At 42.1% G+C, this 21,519-nt stretch overlaps 1 protein-coding gene across 5 annotated transcripts in view; it reads left to right on the top strand.

The window, feature by feature from the left end:
* The window catches only part of LOC147577104 (uncharacterized), a 164,796-nt gene that overhangs the window by 12,609 nt on the left and 130,668 nt on the right, over window positions 1-21,519 (top strand). Inside the window, exon 3 of one of the 5 annotated variants that reach the window (XM_086720597.1) lies at window positions 3,468-3,796. The exons of the other annotated variants lie outside the window; for them this stretch is intronic. Coding sequence (XP_086576723.1) covers window positions 3,468-3,596 — 129 coding nt within the window. The 3' untranslated portion in view covers window positions 3,597-3,796. Of the gene's footprint in view, window positions 1-3,467; window positions 3,797-21,519 lie in introns of those variants that run through there. 5 annotated transcript variants of the gene reach the window in all.

The raw sequence follows: 21,519 nt of genomic DNA, 5'->3' as shown, positions 1-21,519 counted from the left end.
TCACTAAGGATCAGATTCAGTATTTTCCCTGGGACTCTCAGTTGGAAGGAAGCTGCCCATGTAGGGAAGATCATGGGACCTGGGTGCTATGACTTTGAATCCTGGTTGTGCCCTTTCTAACTGAACTCTTGGACAAGTCACATTTTTTTTTGAGACTTAGGGTTGTCAATAGTGAAATGGGGATACTATTTTTCTCTTTCTAAGGACTGTCTAGATTGGAAACAAATTCAGTAGTACATGAGCAGAGTGTTTTATAAGCTCTTAGAAAACTCTGAGTGTGTGTGCATAAGTCTCTTCGATTTTGTCGGATAAATGAGCCCCCCCCCCAACGTGGTTTTCTGTGACCCTATTTAAGAAATTGAACAAGATTATTTCATTAGAGTTAAAGGTGATTGAATCTGGGGTCCACAGGACCGTGTGGTCATTCCTGGGAAGGATGCCCTCAGGTAATGTTGGGTGGGTTCAGGCTCCTGAGAGGTCCAAGGGGCTGAGTTTTGGCTGCAGTACTTTGGGAACATCACCAACTGACCCTGACAGTCAGCTCTCCTGCCACTCTGCCTTGCTTGCTCTTTGGATGACAGTAATATTGGTGTTTTTGTTTTCATTTATTTAAGTTTCTGCAGTTCACCCTGTCCTACCCAGAGCCTTTGCCGAAGCAGTTTACTTTGCCTGGAATACTCTCTCCCCCACCCCCTTCACTTCCCTCTCACCCAGTTAGTCCCAATTCAGCCTTCGAAGTTCACTTCAACACTTCAAAGAAGTTTTTCCCTGTTTGCACCTTCCCCTGTCTGCCGTGTGTGAGATCCCTGTCAATATGGTATCATACATTCTTAATTGTATAATTAGCTATTGAATATAAGCCATGAGGACACGGACCAGGTTTGTCTTTTTCACGGCTCTTTCTCCAAGCCTAACACGGTACATTGCATGTAGGGGACCTGCACATATATTTTTGACAACTCCTTCTGACGATCTTTTATTTAATGCCTAGTTTCTAGCCCAGAATGGTCCATGTTCTGATGCAGCACACATTCTGCTGGGAGAGACAGACACTAAGCGAGTAACTAAACTAAATAAATATGACAGATCATAAATAAATAGCTAAATAAATAATATGACACCAGTGGCCCCCCGGCTGTCTGGCTACAGGCACATATTTACAGTCCCTGCCTAACCATGTTTCTGGTTAGCATCCACTTAGGGCGGTAAAGAAATAACTACAAACCAGTCTGTTTTCTAGATTTGCTGTCTATCTAATGGCCTCAGAACCTGGTCACCTGCTCTGCTTCTCTCTACTTCTTCTAGCAGGTGTGTTCTCCCCATACTGGCTTTGTGAAATCACAACACACGTGCCACCAACTCCCCTTTCTGTGTTCTTGTGCCACATCTCTCGTTCACCAGAGCACACTTTGCTAATGAATTCAGCCTCAACCTCGGAAGCAGACTTTCTTTGACAATCAGTTGGAGGGGGCTCTGCCTGCCCTGGGCTTACAGCTTTCCTGGCAGTACTTCCTCACTTGCCTGCACGGGACACTCAGTCCTCAGCACTCCCCTCCTCAGTTTCCAAGCCTGCATTATCTAATATGGTAGTCAGTAGACACATACGGCTATTTAGCGTTAAATGGAATTACAAGGAAATAAAATTACAAACTCAGTTCTTCATTTGTACCAGCCACACTTTAGGTGCTCAAAAGTTCTAAGTCTAAAGGCGTCCTGTTGGGCAACTTTCTATTATTGCAGAAAGTTTTATTGGGTAACCATCTCACAGACTGTGACTTCACCTCTCCAGGCCTGCCCTAGCCATCGTTGACAGAAATCCCTTTGAGATACCAATCCTTTGACAAGGATGGAGATTTTACAGGTTCCTAAGGTTTGGTTTAGGTTCTTGGTGAATTACTTACTAATTGCCTTTGAACTACTTACACTGTTGTATGTAGAGGCTGCCTGGAGGAAGATCTCATTCAAAAATTTTGTCTAGTGGTGTTGCTATTTTTACTTAGGTTGTTCCACTGAATCCTGGTATTTGTCCTTGGCTGTTATAGAAAACAGTCTCTGGTAAAGTGGTTCCAAGAGATGGCTTTTCTATTATCCAAGGTCAAAGCCTTTATTAGTGGGTAGTTGAACCTGTGGCTGAAGCACCATTGACACCTCTTCTTTGCCATTTACTAATGATTGTCTTCTCACTGTAGGGATTACTGTAATGACACTTGTCAGAACCCACAGGCAGAGGAGTCTTGCTGAGAGCCCCAGACTGATATCATCACAGAGCCCCTGTGCTTGCAACAACAATGCAGGGAATAATTTTCTAATTATATAATGGATAAGGAGTACTAAGTTACAAAGTCGTACCCTTTGAAGGTGGCCTATATTTCTTTTTTCATTTTTTTTGTATCTCACTAAATATCATTCCAAGTTCATTATGATTACTAGGGGTTTCAGGTGTGGATAAATAAGAAAAAGAGAGGATATGAAAAAAAAAAGTCTGATAATGAAAACTACGTTTTTAGATCTCTTTTGTATTTCTTTTTTTTTTTTTCCATTCATGAGTGAGAAGAGTGAGCTTGTTAAGATTGGAGGAAGGACTGGGGAGTTAGTCCTAAAAGATGCTAATATGGGACTTGCTGTGCCTTTGTCTAGCACATTACTTGCGTGTCAGCAGGAAAAGAGATGGGAAAATGGCCCCAGGGTGGGTGTGGTGAATTTCCTCCCTGTTAGCGAGGATGAAAATTTGAATGACACCTTGAAGTGATTTAAAACTCTTTTATTTACACATCCAGTTAGCTGGGAGGCCCCTAGGCATCACATTCAGAATGTAGCAATGCATGGAAAATGGTGAGAGACGGGACCACGGGACCACGCTTTCCTCTACCCCAGCTGTGGCAGGTAGTCTGGACCAGGGAGTGAGAATGCAGTCACGGAAGAATCGTCAAGAAAGAAAAAGGCCTATGGTGAGGCCGATAATCCTGACACCTTTGGGTATTTTTATGTACTATTTAAACAAGTATTAAACACACAGAGGTACCAAAAAATTAATATATCTGCCAAAAGTTAGAGTTGTAGCCAAGGCAACCATAATTGCCCATTAGTCATTCCCTTCTTATTTCTTTATGTTTGAGCTAAAGACAGGAACTGGAGCTCATTTTGGAGTCTTATGCATCAGGGAGGGTTCAGTTTTCACCACTGGGAGGTCTTGAGGTGAAGGACGGAATCCTGGTGTCTGTGTTGTCAACAGCTTCAGGCAACTCAGAGAGGCGGGTGTCCGGGGAGCAAGGCTCAGGGAAAGTCGGCCGACGGGTGGGTTTTAATCCCTGGGGCCTCCTTGCTTTAACCACTGTCTCCTCCCGGTCTCATTGCACTCAGAAACGTGCCCATGTTACCTGCCTGCTGCGGTAACCAAGGCTCTCAGCTCGGAGAGTGACAGCCTGAGTGTGGGACGGCCACATGTCCAGTGTTTCTTCTACTTTCAGCTTTTAGGCCATTTTGGAGTTCAAAGAAACCCGCTCATTGATGGCACAGTTCCTGAATTCTGTGGGGATTTGCTGTCTGCGACAATATCAACATGTCACATGTTGCTTCGCTGGTGTGTGTCCCTCTAGTGAAGGAACAAGAGGCAGAGAAGAAAGGAAATCCTTGAGGGAAAAGCAATCCCGAAGACTTAACATTTCACTGCTGCTGTGATGTTTGAAAACAGGCGTGAAGTCTTTATTTTGATGCATCAATTTAATTGTGGCCTAGAGCTGAGATTGGCATCTCTGAGGCTATCAGATGTAGAAATACAATAATAAAGTAACACCACGTACTTGGCTCCATTATTTAGTTTTACTTTTTCCCTTTTTCTTTTGGTGGTGGTCGTAGAAGCTGTCTTGAAGAAACCAGAAGTTCTAGAAGGGGTTAATTTCGTGCTGCCTTAAGTACTAAGGTCTAACCTTCTTCAGAGCCAGACCGTGTGTTTAGTGCCAAGTAGGTAAAGCAGAGTCCGACAGAAGTAATGTTCCAGCTGAGGATCATATCACTCTCTGAAAAATAGTCTGGCTTTCTGCTGATGATTCATCAGAAAAATGAGCACGGTAATTGAATTGGGGATTTAAAAGGATCTCAAGGAAAACAACCACATTCGACTGTTGGCTCTGTCATAAGAAATTCTGTTAATGTGCAATATGTAAGGCGATAATCTATCGCAGGGGACCCTGTAGCAAACGCAGGCTACTTAGATGTTTGCCCCATCAGTGACAAGAGGCTGTGCCTCATGGCTGTTGAATCAGGGAGGGGTTTGAACACACGGAGTTGAAAAGGGAGGCTCGCGGTGGATGCCTTCTCCATGTAGATTAGATTGTGGGAAGGGAATCTGGGTATTGCAGCAAAAGATGACAATCGGAGAGAGAAACCAGCCCAGAGGAACTAGCCCAGTGGTCCTCAGCTGAGGGCCGGTTTGTTTGTGCCCCCCCCCCCCCGCCCCCACCCCTGCCTCTGGGGACATTCAGTAATCTCTGCAGACACTTTTGGTTGTCATCCGGTGGGGTCCTCCAGGTGTTTACCGCGGAGGCTGTGGATGCCTGGTACACATCCTATAGTGCGTGAGGCAGCCTCCTACAGTGATGAATCATCATGCCCAAAGTATCTGTCGATGGTGCCAAGGTTGAGAAACCCTGGTCTAGGGAATGTTCTAGATATTTGGGTCTTGAGTTTGTATATACATTATGTGGATAATATTTTGAGTAGGTGTGTGAAGCAGAAAACATCTAAGCCTTTTCCTTGTAATAGAGTGCCAGGGTTCCCACATAGGTAAATTCATCCTTTTGCCAGATCTCAGAAGAGATGAGTCTGAGGAGAAAGTTCTTTATACCAAGGATTCCAAGTATCGTCTTTGTAACAAAACTGACACTCCTTGAGACTCTTTCTGTTGCCTTGAAGGTGTAAGATGGGAATCCTCCTCCCTAGACTGTAATGAAGGTTTTCTCTTTAACTGCCAAAATGTATACGCTTTGTGTTTCCAAACCAGTGAATTCAAATCCTGTAGCTGTTACACTCTTATTAAATTTTGCTACAAGCACTTTCTTATCTTGTACGATATGGATTAATCCGTGCTTATGACTTCACATCAAGAAAAACACTGTGTCTGAAGTAGTTTACATGTTTTCTTCTTAAAAACACAATATAAGGCTAAGAGTATTTAGCCCTAGAAAGTATTGGTGACCAACTAAGTAAGACATGTTGGAAAAAAGGCAGCTACTTAAACTTACCCAGTGGTTTAAAAGCTGTTGAACAAGTGGATGAACAGTCCAGATTCCATCTTTTAAAATTTCGGTAAGCATGAGTAAGGCAAAACTTGGTAAGAAGGGAATTTCTTTTGACTCCACCCAAAATCTTGAAAGATTCGATCTACCATATTTGTTATTTTAACGTTATTAATCCAAGAAATTAGGGACCAGTGTACATGACATAACCAAGAAAGGGTCCGACATCAGTCTAAACATTCTGAGCCCAAAGTGAGAAGTGTGATACTTTATTTCAGGGGTTGGCAAACTCTTCGTGCGAAAGGCCAGAGAGCAACTATTTTCAGCTTTCTGAGCCATATAGCCTCTCTCTCAGCTACTCAGCTTTGGTGTTGTCTAGTGGAAGCATTTGCAGACAGTTTGCACTCCGATGAGATTTTGTTTAGAAAAACGGACACTGGTCCTCGTTTGGACCTTGGGGGCTAGTGTACTTCCCTCTGTTCAATTTGACCCAGATAGCCTTATCCATCCTGGGCAAATGTGTAATTCCTGTTGCGTTTTTTTTTTTTTTTTTTTTAACAATGATGAGGAAGCCCCATATTATCTTCAGGTTGGGACTCCAGATTGGGAATCATTGCAGGATGCACTTAAGTATTTGGTTTATATGCCTTCTGCAACCTCAAAGGCAAAGAAGACCGTATACACACAAATTGATTTTGTTAAAAAGTGATATGGTGTTCTTGGAAATTATCTACTAGAGGTTCATGGAAATTATCTACTAGCTTATTAAAAAAATACCATGTCATTTTTTAATATTTGCTAGATTTCTATTTTGTGAAAAAAATCAGGCTGGAAACAACAACAACAACAACACAGCCATTTCGAAGGAGGATTCCCCACAGACTGGAATTGTGCCACCGACTGCTGGTCACAACAGTGGCTCTTACTCAACAGTCATCAAACATTGCTGGGCTCTGCCCTTGGTAGTATATGCTAAGGTATGGCCCTGTCTTGTTCGGCTATGTTCTGGGTCTTCCTGATACACTTTTCTGATGTGGGGTTCCGCTGTTAGGCCTTGCCAGTGTGTCAGCCAGTATAACGTAAGGCGAGTGATGGTTCCTGCAAACTGTAAAGAGAGAAAAGAGCCACCGTAAGTTCCTTGCTTTCTAGTCCTCAGTAATCATGCCAGTGTGATCAAACACTGTGACATTTCCAACAAGCCAGCTAGTCCCTATGTGGAGGCACTGAGATCCCCGCCCCCACCTCTTAAGTGCCCTCAGTCAAGAAAGATAAAACTGAAGTAGCCTTGTGTGAGGGTTCTCAATCATGGGATGGGAGAGACTCAGTGTCCCGTGTAGCAGCACGAGCATAAAATTGCCCTGAAGTCTTCATTTTATGTGAAATGTGAGGCTCTTAAGAAATAGTGTCTGATTTCCTGAATGAAGTATCTGCTATGTTCAATTAGCCATGTTTTTTACCAGTCCACCAGGATACACACACACACACACACACACACACACACACACACACACACACACAGAAAGAAACCTTTGAATTTTCTGTTCAGATGAGCCAGTAATCAGTTCATGAATAAAGTCTTTGCTGCCATGTTCAAAAGAGTGTGTTACACGTACAGAACTGATTTCATCATATGACTGGGTTGAAGGAAACCCAATATATTACTTCCATGACCTCTGGCACAGTCCTCCCTATTTCCAGGAAACCTTAATTTTTTTTTTAATGTTTATTCATTATTGAGAGACAGAGAGAGACAGAGCATGAGCATGGCAGGGGCAGAGAGAGGAGGGAGACACAGAATCAGAAGCAGGCTCCAGGCTCTGAGCTGTCAGCACAGAGCCCGATGCGGGGCTTGAACTCACAAACCATGAGATCATGACCTGAGCTGAAGTTGGATGCTTAACCGACTGAACCACCCCATTCCAGGGAACATTAAAAACAACTAGAGGCAGGCAAAGCTTTTCAGCCTTAGGTAGAGCTATCTAGCTCTCTCTTCTCCCTCCTCCTACCCTCCCCCTTCCCTCTGCTCTCCTTCCCCATTCCTTTCTCTCTCTCTTCTTCTAAAACAAGCTAATGAATTGGTTATCTACTGCTACATAACAAAATCTACCCCCCCCAAATTAGTGGCTTAAAATTGGTAAGCATTTATTATTTCCCAGCTTTTGTAGGTCAGGAATTCAAACAACTTAGCAGATCAGGGTCTTTCAAGGAGCTGTAGCACACAGATGTTAGCTAGGGCTGCAGCAGTATGAAGGCTTGACTGGGGCTGGATGAACAGCTTTAAAAAAAAAGTTTTAATTTGTTTTTAAATTTATTTTTGAGAGAGAGAAAGAGAAAGCACGAACGGGGACAGGGCAGAGAGAGGGGGAGACAGTATTTGAAGCAGGCTCCAGGTCCTGAGCTGTCAGCTCAGAGCCCAATGTGGGGGCTTGAACCCACGAACTGTGAGATCATGACCTGAGCCCAAGTCGGATGCTTAACCGACTGAGCCATCCAGGTGCCCCTGGATGACCAGCTTCTAATATGGCCTAGTCATGTGGCTGCCAAGTTAGTGCTGGTTGTTAGTAGGAGGCCTGAGCTCCTGGCCATGTGAATTTCTCCTTAAAGCTGCTTGGTTATCCTTATGACATGGCAGCAGGTTTCTCCCAGAACAAATGCTCGGAGAGAGAGGAAAGTGAGAGTCACAGTGTCTTTATGACTTACCCTGGGAAGTCACACTGTGTTATGTTTGCAGTACCCTACTGGTTACACAGCTCAGCCCTCTTCAGTGTGGCAGGAGATAACACAAGGTGTGAATACCAAGAGGTGAGAATCTCGGAGCTGGGCTCCTATGGCCAGCTACTTGGAAAGATTCTTCAAATGACTACCTGTCCTGAGTTTTCATTTGCACGGAGATGGAAACTGCAGCAGAGATCCTTTCTAAACCTATGGAAGCCATAACTACCCTAGGCTTTTCACATAAACAGATATGACACTTAGCATACACCCGATGGATTCAGAGTTTTTTTTTTTTTTTTTTTTTCTCTGTTAGTAACACCTGTCAGGTATACTGGCTGGACATTGTAGTGGAGGCCAGTTGTTCAATTTCTAAACATTCTCCTAAAGGTGTGCAATTACATGTGTCTAGATTTCATTGGTTGCTTAAGTGTCCCAACTGGTCCTATGGACTCAACTCTTTTGTGTAGCTTTCCTCCTAACTAAGAGAACTATTGTTCTCTTGAACTATTGTTAAAAAGAAAGAAAGAAAGAAAGAAAAGACCTAAAGATGTATAATGTCTCAAACACGATAAAACTTAATTTCTCACTCATGTTCCTATCAGTCAGTGGTGGCTTCTCTTCATGCACTGAGGCAGGGATCCACACTCCTTCCCTCTGATGGTTTGCCATCCCTGAAGGCCAAACTATCCTTTGCATCCAGTCTGAGGAAAGGATAAGAGTGTGGAGGAGGCAACGTCACTAAGATTCTGTAGGACAGAACTTGTCACAGGCTATGGCTTGTCCAAGGTAGCTGAGAAATGTGACCTCATGGGGCATCAGCTTCCCAGATATAGGTGTGTTCTCTAGGAGTGGGGTTGGGTGTTGGGATGGCTTTTGATAGACAACTATGTCTGCTCAGTTGAGATGCCAGACTTCAGAATTTGGCCTGCCTGGGAAGCGTCACATTTTATGAGATCTGAAAATATGCATATGTGAGATTTTGTGACAGAAGTTAATATTACTTCACTTTATGAGTCCAGGTGAAAATAATGTGAACCCAAACCCATTGTAAAAATTTTAGCATGAAACACAGAATTTTATATTTGGTGGTCAAGTCCATCGCAAGCTGTTTATGCTATTGATAAGTGGTGGGGGTAGGAGCCACCACTTTGGACTGATAAAACATAAATGCCCAGCATCTTTTTTTTTTTAGGATTATTCTAGAATAATGTGAGGTCTTCAAGATATCAACCCTTCCACAGGAAGCAGTCAGCCTTGTTTACCCAAAGTGTTCTTGGACTTAATTGTGTGTCCCTGTGCCCCGTAGTATTACCACTTGCATGTCTAAACCACGTGTTTTGTCCCCAGTGTTGACATGATCACCATCTAGTTGTGGTGCTTCTGAGCAATTGCTGTTGTCATTGCTTTCTAATTGCTATTGTTATCATCAGCCACACCACTTACCTGACGCTTACTGGGCCAGGCATTGACCTAAGTGCTTTGCTTATCTGTTATCTCATTTAATAATCCTCATGAAACCTTAGAAGGTAAGTGTATTGCCCTCATTTGACCATTAAGCTAATTGTGTTTCAGAGAGCAGGGCACAGTTAGTGGTGGAACCGAGATTTAAATATATGCCATCTGGTACATCGCTCTTGCCTTTCTTCCACAATATGGTGTGCATCAGACTAAGAGTAATATGGGGAGGGTATTTGTCTTTTTGGTCTCCTATCTCTAGGCTAAATTAACTCACGCATTTCTCGATCCTTAAATCACACTGTGGCGGTGTTTTCCTACTCCTTTTAAAATCATTCCTGATCCCAAATATGGCCTCCTCACTCTCTGAGCAGAGGCATTTTCTTTCATGTGGTGCCTTTGCTCACAAATGCTTTAAACAACCTTTTCCTTAATCTTCCTTTGAACACAGGTCTCCTTTGTGAATGAATTTGCAAGCATCTTGAAGAAAATGGAGCACTGGGCAGTAACCATTTTTGGCTTTAAAGAGGAGAATCCAATCTCTTGTGACAAATAGTGGCAGGATTGATAATTCTTGTGAGGGCAGCCTAGAAAGAATTCCTCTATTACCACCTTTAGCAAGGCTTTTTTTTTCCTATCCCCCACTACTAAGTCAACAGTAAACTAGTAAATGGATTTAGCTGATACGGATTTTCTCATTTGCTGGGCTCACAAACCCATGTTGTCTTCAGCAACTCTTTTCTTGGTCTAGCTTCATTGCATCCATCTTCAAAAGTGGTGAAAAGGACAATCTTTCAAATCAGGCAGCTCTTTTGGGTTGGAATCCTGGCTCAGAAACTTCACAGCTATGTGTGATGTTTGAGAGATTACTTAATTTTTCAGCACGTCAACGTTCGATTCTGCAAATAGAAAGGATGACACCTAAAGATTAGAGAAAGCAAAACAAATAAAAATAGTACAGTGTCAGGAGACTGGTAGGTCTCCAGTAGTTATTGCTACGTTAATTGGTTGATAAAAATATCAGTTAGGAAGGTGGCAGGCAACAGACAGTGTGAAACATAGGTAGAAAAACCATGGTTGATTTTTCTCAGCTAATAAGTCTGCAGATTGGTGACTGCCAGTGTTGTTCAGGAGCTGTGTGACATTGGGGCTGTAATATCTGTGGTGCTCTTGCTTTTGCCCTCATGTTGACAAGATAGCTTCTGCAGCTCCGGATATCAAGGTGAGAGGCAGAGGGAGGTGTTAGCTGGTTTTTTTTTTTTTTTTTTTCTTCTACTCTCAGGAAAACACAACAATTATGCAGAGATTGCCTAGCAGTTTTGTGCTGATGCCTCAGCCGGGCTATGTCCTGTGAGCACCATCCCTAGCTGCAAGAGAGACTGGGGAAGTGAGTACTTAGCCTTCCTAACTTCTGCAGAGGACCGGGGCAGTGGCCCAATTCATAGTCTCCTGTGGGGATACGAGCAGCTTAAGAAGGGGGATGAAAAGTATAAGAGAGGAATGTGTGTAATGTGAAAGCAAGGTGGAAAATATGACCACACAGGAGTGAGGCTGAGGCTTCATTATCAGAGAGGAAAGAGTATTGAGAAAGATGCTAAAGAATAGACTCTAAGCAGAGAAGAGAGAGGGGAGTTTACAGACAGTAGCAATGGGATGCAGGGACACGTGGACACGGCATGCATTTCGTGCTTGGGGGACTCGGTGGAGACTTGGTGGGTCTGGAGTGTGTGTATTTGGGGTGGCATGATGTAGTTGTTGGTGATGGGGGGATGGTTAAGCTGGATAGATAAGTTGGAACTGGATTTTGAAGAGCCTTGTACAGAGCAGAAAGCAGTTTGGACTTTGTTTTAAACAGGGGTGGGGTGGGTACTAGATTGCCTTGCCCAAGGATGAAATAATGAACATATGTTTTGAACTAGAAAGGAGGAAGAGGTATCATATGCAGGTTAGGGATGATGGAGGATTGGGTTAGGGCTGCGAGAAAAAAAGAGAAGATAACAGATACCAGCGGTATTTAGATGGTGGATATAATTTGTTCTTTTTAAAAAAAAAAAATTAATGTTTATTTTTGAGAGAGAGACAGAGTGTGAGAGGGGGAGGAGCAGAGAGAGAGGGAGACAAAGAATCCGAAGCAGGCTCCAGGCTCTGAGCTGTCAGCACAGAGCCCAACGTGGGGCTTGACCTCATGAACTGCGAGATCATTGAGAGAGAGGGAGACAAAGAATCCGAAGCAGGCTCCAGGCTCTGAGCTGTCAGCACAGAGCCCAACGTGGGGCTTGACCTCATGAACTGCGAGATCATTGACCTGAGCCGAAGTCAGATGCTCAACCAACTGAGCCACCCATGCGCCCTGGACATAATTTGTTCTAAATTGCTTGAAGAATATTAGGGAGGAGTTAAAAATAACCTCGAGATGTCTATTTTGGGTGCATGATGATGTCATTGAAAAGAGAGAAGGAATCCTGGGAAAGAAGCAGGCTGGTGGGGAGAGGGTGAGGAATTCGGTTTTCGACATGTGGAGTTGAATGGGTCTGCAGGACTTGTGGACATTGGACATTCGTTCTGAGGGCCAGAAGAGAGATTAGTGGAGCACACAGTTACAGAGCGAGAGCAGAGGTTAGCCTGAGGTAACATGTAGAGCAGTGGAAGCCAAAACTGAAGGGACAGGCAAGGGGATGGGAAGAAACCAACCGGGAGTGACATTCTAGAGAAGTGAGTGTCAAATGCTTTAGAGAAGTCACGCAGAACAGAAGAGAAACCGTTGACTCTCAACCCTCACTTATCTTTTCATTTGCCATGTCTTTGCCACATCCCCCATTTTGGGATGGACCCTTGTCTAGACCCTACTTTCTTTGTTGTCTGCACTGTTGTGTTTTTCTACTTAGTTTTGTACAAAGCAGCAAGTTGTCTTCCTTAAGAAGTTTCCAAGGATAAAATAACTACTAGATTTTTTTTTCTACTACAGAAGCAGTATATGCTCACTTCAGAGAAAAATTGGAAGATATTCATAGGTAAACATATAGGGGCAAAAATATCAACATTTTATTACCCAGCAAATAACCACTACCAGGATCTGGGTATGTATTTTTCTGGACTGGTATTTTTAGACACACATGCAAATATATATACACTTGAACATAAATCAGAAGTCTGTACCTGTAGTACCACAATCTACTTTTGTTTTCAATGTTTATTTTTTTTATTTAAAAAAATTTTTTTTAATGTTTATTTATTTTTTGAGAGACAGACACAGAGCATGAGCTGGGGAGGGGACGGGGGGGGCGTCACAGATTCTGAAGCAGGCTCCAGACTCCGCGAGCTGTCAGCACAGAGCCCGACGTGGGGCTCGAACTCCTGAACCATGAGATCATTACCTGAGCCAAAGTCGGATGCTTAACCGACCGAGCCACCCAGGTGCCCCTCATTGTTTATTTATTTTGAGAGAGAAAGAGAGAGAGCGAGAGAGTGAGCAGGGGACAGGCAGAGAGAAAGGGAGATACAGAATCCGAATCAGGCTCCAGGCTTCCAGCTGTTAGCACACAGCCTGACGCGGGGCTCAAACTCACGAGCCGTGAGATCATGACCTGAGCTGAAGTTGGACACTCAACCATCCGAGCCATCCAGGCACCCAGCCTACTTTCTTAATATAATATACTGCATCATAAAAATATTTGGGTTAGTACTCATGTAACAGGATTACTTTTCACGGATGAATAATATTCCACTCAATGTGCTCATAATTTTAAACAATTATGCCATTAATATTGGACTTTTAGGTTGCTTCTAGTTTTTCCCTATTATAAGTAGGGAAACTGTGAACTGCAGTGAACACCCTTGCAAATAGATGTTTGTACTATTAGTAAATAAATGTTGATGTTAGGGAATATCTTTAGGATAAATACTTAGAAAGGAATCGTTGGGTCTTCTTATACCCTTTTGAGAATTGCTCTCGGTTTCCTCCACCACTCCTGCATATCTCAGAGACCCCATGATGTACTTCTAGGTGCATTGCGATTAATATGAAGGTGCCTCTTTGCTCTTCTCTGCACGTGACTTATTTTCATGATGCAGAGGGTTTCCTGGGGAGCCACCGGTGAGTCTGGAGTGTTGTAAAGGGAGAACCAGAAGCAAAGGTCAAGCAGAACAGCAGCTCATCCTGAGAGCAATTTGATAATGCATTTCCAGTAAGGCAAGAGCTTGTCGCTGAAGCTGGATCAGCAGTTACCCTCGGAAATCAAAAAGAGAAGAAACAAGTTAAATCCCTAGGGTGGGTGATTTAAGTTACCTACCTGGACTCATTTCCTGCTAGTGTGGGCTATTGAGCTTTGAAATGTGTTCCTGGGTGTGACTTTGGAGTCTTATCTGGAGACCTTTCAGCATTTTTAGAATCTCTTTTGGCAGAAGTGGTTAAGTAGACTTGTGTTAGATGAGATGCCCCTCTCGGTGACCTCTTTAGGTTATTGCTAAGTGCATGAAGTCCCTTCGACCAGGGAGATGTGACATTACGCAAGGTTTATTGTACTTTGTTCAGGTGATTATCATTTAAGCCCGTTTTCTGTGTATGTTTGTGTGAATCACTCTACAGAGTAGATTGAAATCTGAAGTTATTTTTCCACTTCAATTCCTTTGTCCATGAATAGTGCTTCTTTGAGAAAAGAGATCAGTGTTGTTTATTGCTGCTGCTCTTGTTTTCTTATAGCTGGAAGCTTTTTCCATCAATACAAATTCCAATGCTTTATGAAAGATTACAGTTAGTCACAAGGAATCTGTATATCCAGGGTTACTCTAAATGACACCATTTTCAACCTCTTGCAAAAATCACTTCCATTTTAATCTGTTTCTTCATTTCTTGAATTTTGGGCTTTCTTTAGAAATATTTCCCTGTTTCCTCTTTCTTTGGGGCTAAATGCCTGAAGGAGAAAGTATAGGCGGTAGCTGAATATTTTTCCCTCTAAATAAAAGATCACAGAAGGTGCCTGAGGAGATTTAGACCTCGGGGAAACTAAAATGAACATTTTAACTCACTCTTCTGGGACTATGTTACATTTTGGGGGGCCTTTGCAATTTTTTTCTTTTTTTCCTTTAGGTAGTTTGTCAGTGAGAACTAATTTAATTTTCTAGTACCACAGCGATGGCAACATGTGATTAGTAAATAAAGAAGGTAGGGGTTTTAATTCAGGGAACTATGGCCATATCGTATTGGACTTTCCACACTGAAGCCTTTATTCAGTTGCAGAAAAATATTTAAAAGGTAAATATTCTTCTGCCTTTTTGTATTTCATGTGATAAATATGCAAGTATGGAACTACCAACTACTTTTCCAAAAGTCCCTGATTTCTTGTACCCTTGACTGTATCTTTTTCCATCACTGATAGGTGAGTTTTTGGTGCTCCCCGCTTGAAAATTAACAGCAGGCATCACAGGGCTGTGTATCGTTACTTACAGTAAAGACACTGGGTTCACCAGAAAGGGACCATTTTGGGAAACACCTGATCGCAAATATGCACCTTGTGGAATTCAGAAAGAAGCTCACTGACCTAGGATTTTGGAGACCTGTGGTCTGTTCCTAACTGTGGAACTAGCTCTCAGGCCTTTCTTTATCATCCTGGGCTTTACCCTGTTCACAGGGGGCCTCGTCTGAGAGTCAGCGATCCTAGCTTCTCATTTGTGGCCTGCTGCTAAATTACTGGATTTATTTGTATAAGCAAGACTTTCTCTTATCATTTTCTCATCCATATAATAACAGGAACACATACTTCCAAATTATAGATACATCCAAGTGAGCATTGAGTGTCACAGGTTATACAGTTTCCTTAAGTGCCCCTAAATGCTCTGAATGTATTTAAGTGTCACTTTTGAAATCACAAAACAAGTCTGAATTTGTGAAATGTGGAAGTAGGTGTTACTGGTTACTAAAATTCTGAATTTTTAAGAAACCGAATCTCTCTGTGATGAACCAAGTCACAGGAAGCAAATGATTACTTGGTTGAGAACCCAGCAGGTAGATGTGGGGCATGTGGGAAAAATGAAGAGGTAAGAGACAAAGAATTAGGCTAAGGTCCCTATCTGCTGTTAGGTGGCATGTCCTGGAGAAGCTGAAAAGTTGGGTGAAATGGAACATCTTCTAGAGAGGGTGTGCATGTGTTTTTTGTTCTCCCCCAGGTAAGGCCTCACTCTCTTGTTTTTTGTTCATTTTCCACCTTTGATCCTTAACACCTTTTGACCCTTTTCAACTTTCCTATTCCACATATGTGCTTTGTTTAATGTGTCCATTCTTTTTTTAATTTATTTAATTTTTAGTGTTTATTTATTTTTGAGAGGGGGTGAGGGGATAGAGCATGAGCCAGGGAGGGACAGAGAGAGAGAGGGAGACACAGAATCTGAAGCAGGCCCCAGGCTCTGAGCTGTCAGCCCAGAGCCCAACGTGGGGCTCGAACTCACAAGCCATGAGATCGTGACCTGAGCCGAAGTCAAATGCCTAACCAACTGAGCCATCCAGGCGCCCCTAGTGTGTCCATTCTTAAAAGTACGTATAAAATGTGTCATCTTGTGGCGCACCTGGGTAGCTCAGTCGGTTAGGCGTCCGACTTCGGCTCAGGTCACAATCTCATGGCTTGTGAGTTTGAGCCCCACGTTGGGCTCTGGGCTGACAGCTCGGAGCCTGGAGCCCGTTTCAGATTCTGTGTCTTCCTTTCTCTGCCCCCTCCCCCCCCCCCCCCCCGTTCACATTCTGTCTCTGTCTCTCTCAAAAATAAATAAAACATTAAAAAAAATTTAAAAAAATGTGTCATCTTGTTTTGTGTTTTATATTATGGTTCTCATTTGGTTTCATATTTTACCCCACGTGAGGTCTCTAACGTCTACCCATGTTCTGTGTACAGCTGGTTTGCTTCTTGCAGCTGCAGAATATTCCAAGTGTGTATCCATCACATTTTGCTGATTCATTTCCCCAGTGGTGGGCATCCAGAACGCCTCCACATCCCAGCCACCACAAGCGATGTGCCATTGTGTCAGAATGTCTTTGTGGGCGTATATTCAGGGTTGGATTGCCTGGCTATAGCATATGTACATGGTGTAAATACTGCCATATTGCTTTCTGGAATGGCTATACCTGTTTATCTTATATCAGCAGTGCAAACAGGTTTATGAAAAACATATATGAGAATCATTCTTACCATCACTTGAAATTTTCCCCCAATGGGATTTAGTTGCATTTCTCTTATTAATAGTAAATTTGAGCATCCCTTGTATTTGTTAGCCTTTTGTTTCTCCCCTTCTGTGATGTGATGTGATGTGATGTGATGTGAGTGTGTGTGTTTGTGTGTGTGTGCACGTGCATATGTTTAATTTGGATAATTTTGGAAGCTGCCCTCATTCTTAATAGCTTCCTTATCTATCTAAAGGAGTCACCTCTTAATCTCATTAGTAATTTACTCTTAATAAAAGCAGACAATTAGTAGGATCCTTCTTCCATCCCACCCCAACTTGATAGAGTTAAAAGCTTTCTTACCACCAGTTTCAAATAGCCAGGAAAAGTTTCCAGGCTCATTGGAGTTGTTTGATTGCATTAATAGAGGTGTTGGTCTGATAGAGACTAACTTCTCATGACTTGCTGCTAACTTCTTGGATATATTTGTTTAATATTTTCTCTTTTCATTTTGTCATATTTAAAATCAATAACAGGAATAGATGTTTCAAATCACAGACACATTCAAGTAACCATCTAGAATTAGGGGCATTTTAATTTCCTCTTTTCTTGGTCTGGCATGTAAAGAGCTTGGAGTCCTGTCTACACAAGAGCAAAGCTGAACCAACTAGAAGTCAACAGCTCTTCTTAGATCCATCAGAGAATCGAGGTCACAGGATAAACCACTGCCTCCCAAATTGGAGAGACAAGTGAATACAGAGAATTACTACTTAGAGCAGAAACCTCTGTGGGAACTAATGGCAGAGTTGGAAAACCTAAACTGCAATTGCTGAAGGCTAAGTGTGGAAGAGTCTGAGAGTTAAGAGTTCCAGGGGACCCTGGTCTTAGAGGAGCTCCCACACTTGTGTGTATTATCTCCAGGAGACTGCCAGGCTCTCCAGTGAAGATGGGAGAAAAATCCCTGTGTGCTTCTGCCAGGGGGAAGGGAAACCTCACCAGTTTGAACTGTGCTAGAACATTCTCTTCTGCCTGCCCTCAAGTGAAACTGTCACCAAAGCCTAACTGACTGGTGTTTTACCAAAGCGTGACCTACCTGGAGGAAGGTAGGCACCATCTCGCCTTTCTGTCTCACCTAAGAAGGGTGAGGTGGGGACCGAGAAGCATGTCATGAGGTCATTGTCCAGGGGTACAGACTCAGTGAGAGGTCAAGACTAATCTCAGGGCTACAGAAAGCTTCCCCTCCTGTCCTCACTACCACCTCACCAAAGGCCTTTCAGTAAAAAATCACAAGGCATACTATAAGGCAGAAAACACAGTGTGAAGAAACGGAGCAAGCGTCAGTATTAAACTCAGAACTGGCAAGGATATTGGGATTATCAGACTCACAAGTCTAACTATGATTAACTTGCTAAAGGCTCTGATGGAAAAAGCAGAAAACCTATAAGAACAGATGAGTAACGTAAGCAGAGAGATGGAAAGTTTAAGAAAGAATGAAGAAAGACATGCTACAAAAGCACTGTAACAGAAATGAAAAAAGCCTGTGACAGACTCATTAGGAAACTTAAGTGCCTCTACATGTTGTGAGTTTATTCAGATGTCACTGTTGAAGTTAACAAGTTTAAAGTTTATTGTAATTTCTGGAAAAACTTTGCTTTTCATGTAATACATTCCAGTTCTGGTCATGCTGCTCTTTACTTTAAAATGTTCAAGGGGCGCCTGGGTGGCCAGTCGATTGAGCATCTGATTCTTGATTTCAGGTCAGGTCATGATCCCAGGGTCATGGGATTGAGCCCCGTGTTGGACTCTGTGCTGAATGTGGAGCCTACTTAAGACTCTCTCTCCCTCCCTCTCTCTCTGTCTCTATCTCTCTTTCTCTCTCTCCCCCCTTCTGTCCCTCTCCCCCATTTATGCACTCTCTCTCTCTCAAAAAAAAGAAAAATGTCCAAAGACATTTTTGAGCTTGAGGAGAAATAGGAAGAGGAAGAGAGCATAGCACACTGCCTTTGGATACATTATATGCAACTAGAAATTGATTCTGGATGAAATTGGCAAATTGTCCTATAGAAATTATTTGGTGAGAAATACTTTTGCCTGAGTGAAGATGAATTCAGATTGTGGCATGAAGTACTCTGACATTAGGTCTGAAATTTTGATACCTAAAATTGGGGAGGTGTGAATATGAACATTATAGGAAATAAAATGTTCTAACATACAATACACGTTTTCTCAGTGTATTCTATCAACACTTCTTTTTCTGGAGAAATCTTGCATTTCATGCATTGTTACTGCTTGATATTAATTGACAGTAGCCATTAACTATGTCTGGTTATGCAGAGATTGAAAATTTAAGAAAAGTAGGAACCGAAAAGAAATATGTTAGAAGCATTTTATAATATGTTAGGATAGTAGCAAGGCACATTATTAATGTGCTGTTTTTATTTTATTACTTTTTTAATTGGGATCATCTAAAACATACCTTTGTGCAACTTGCTTTTGTCAGTCACATATCGTGGGCATCTTTCCCAGTCATCACAAATAGATTTGCCTCATTCTTTACTTACTTCATGGATGTACAGTAGTTTGTCCAACTGTTGCCCTGTTTATGCCATTGCCTATTTATTTGCTTGTAGGTAGAGTGCCTTGGTAAACATAATTATACAATATGTGTTTAAGTTGTCATGCTAGTGTTTCTGTAGGGTATGTTATAAATGTGGGATTAGAAAGTCATGGATTGCGGACATTTACCATGTTGATAGTTACTGTCAAATTCCATCCAAAAAAGATATCCCAGCCTCCTTTCTTCTAAGATCAAAGTGCCTGTATCTTACACATTTGCCATCACCCAGCACGATCAATCATTTTAATGTGTGTCAATCAGTAGGCTTTAATTGGTATATGGAGGCTCTGGCTCAAAATGCTAGACTGATGATCTGCATCTAACTCTTCTCCCATTAAAATTGTTGAAACATAATTTTAAAAAGAGTGAAACAGTGAGGAGAAAAGTAAAGTTACTGTCAGTGGCCAGAACTTTGGAAGAATATGTAGAAGGTAGAAAACAGACGTGATCAGATTAATGGCAACAGCTCAGTAGAAATACAACGCAGAGCAGCTTCAAGCCTGGGGTCAACAAAGAGCTAGAATGGGCCATGGAGCAATCATTAAAATTGTTCATTGTGTAGAATGGTGTTTCTAACAGCCTGGACCTTTGGTCATTCCCCCTATTCCTTGTTAATCAGAACAGCTTGTAGGAAGGGGCTTCTGCCCCTTAGCTAAGGCGAAAGGTCTTTCCTAAAGAAAGTGATCGCAGAGAGAATATAGGAGTCTATATGTGAAGCGGGCATATATGTGTAGGAAATCCTGATCTTTACAACAGACATGCCAGGGAAAACAAGAGGTATGGGTGGGTGCCCAGGAAAAAAATTCTAGCAAACTATTCTATCCCTATAGTAACTGTGGCTGCCCCCACACCACGAAACCACAATGTCTGATTGCCCCACGTCCAACCATAATCTAGGATGTGTGCCTGTTGACATCCTCCCATACTCCGTTGGCCTACCTGTATTCAGTCTCTCCATTTAAGGGAGAAATGCTCATGTAAGCAAATGTATACAGATCTAAAGTAAATTCATTCTACCTGTCTTAAACCATATATTGAAAAATATGAATGGACAAACAAGGTTTGCCAGATATTTGATGAAAACCAAGAGAAAAAGCACAAGAGAACAAAGATGAGCAGAGCAACTCATTTAAATTAAAAATAAATGATTCAAGTAATGGGCAAAAAAATTCAAATTCATGTTCTCAGAGTAAATAAAGAGCTTTCATCCATAAAAGAGGCAAGAATGTCTGAAAATAAAAAAAAAGTAGTTTGCTGACATTAAAACAAAAATCAATGGATGGGCTTAATAATAAATCAAATGAGATTGAAGACCTTGATGGTGTTCTTGGAGATGGAATCAAGGAGACCTTCCACACTGTCCAGTAAAAAAGTCAGAAATTCAGGAAATAGTGTTAAGATGTGAAGCAGCTGTCTAGGCATCCAGTATGATTCTAGCGGGAGCTACAGAAAGAGACAGTAAGAAAGAAGAGAGGTTGTAGCTAAAATATAATAGAAGAAAGTTTTCTTTTTTTCTTTCTTTCTTTTTTTTTTTTTTGTGGATGAAATATAACTCTTTAGATTGAAAGGGTTCAGTAAGTGCCAAACAGAATGAAGGAAAAGAAAACCCGGTGCTAACTTAGGAGACTTCTGTTGTCTCTTCAGCCTTTTTACCTTTTTTGATAGCTTCTCTACCTTATGCTAGAACTGGCCAATTAATGCTTCTTAGAGAATCCATGGAGAAGCTGGGAGAGACTGGCTCTAACCCTTTCTGAGGTCTCCAGTGCTTAACGACCCAGTGACCATGAAACAAAGAGGGGCTCTTTTTAAGGAGAGTATTAGCCTGAGAAAGAATCCAACACATAGGAGGCCAGGTCTGAGGATGGGAAGAAAGAGACCCAGACCTAACAGCCTTGTTTAAACCATCCATAAGGCCACATCTGATTTTAGCACTACGAACCGAGTAGTTTGGGATAGATTTCTGTCACAAAAGTCATGGTAGTAGACTTAATATATCCTAAGGCAATTCCAGTGCTCTGAGGATAGAGAGAAGACCCGAAAAGCTTCCAGAGAGAAGAGGAAATGAACTATTTACCAAGGCATAAGAATTATAATGATATCCTACCTTTATTTGATTGTGACCCTGGGTGGTGGAAGGTGGAGAAGCAGTGTTTTCACAATGCAGGGAGGGTGGGGAAAGGTTTTGAAGCTGCAGTTCTATACTCAGTCACATTAACAACCAAGCATGAAGGCAAAGTAAAGATATTTCTGGAAGTGCAAAAATTTAGGAAGTTGATGAGCAGATTATAGTAGTTTTTCAGTATTATGAAAAAGGAGTAAGGCTTAAAAGAATTGAAGGAATCTAGAAAAGA

Source organism: Puma concolor, chromosome C2, assembly GCF_028749965.1.
Source record: "Puma concolor isolate L17-30 chromosome C2, mPumCon1.1.hap2, whole genome shotgun sequence".
NCBI lineage: Eukaryota > Metazoa > Chordata > Mammalia > Carnivora > Felidae > Puma > Puma concolor.
This window is presented reverse-complemented; position numbering and strand designations above follow the sequence as displayed.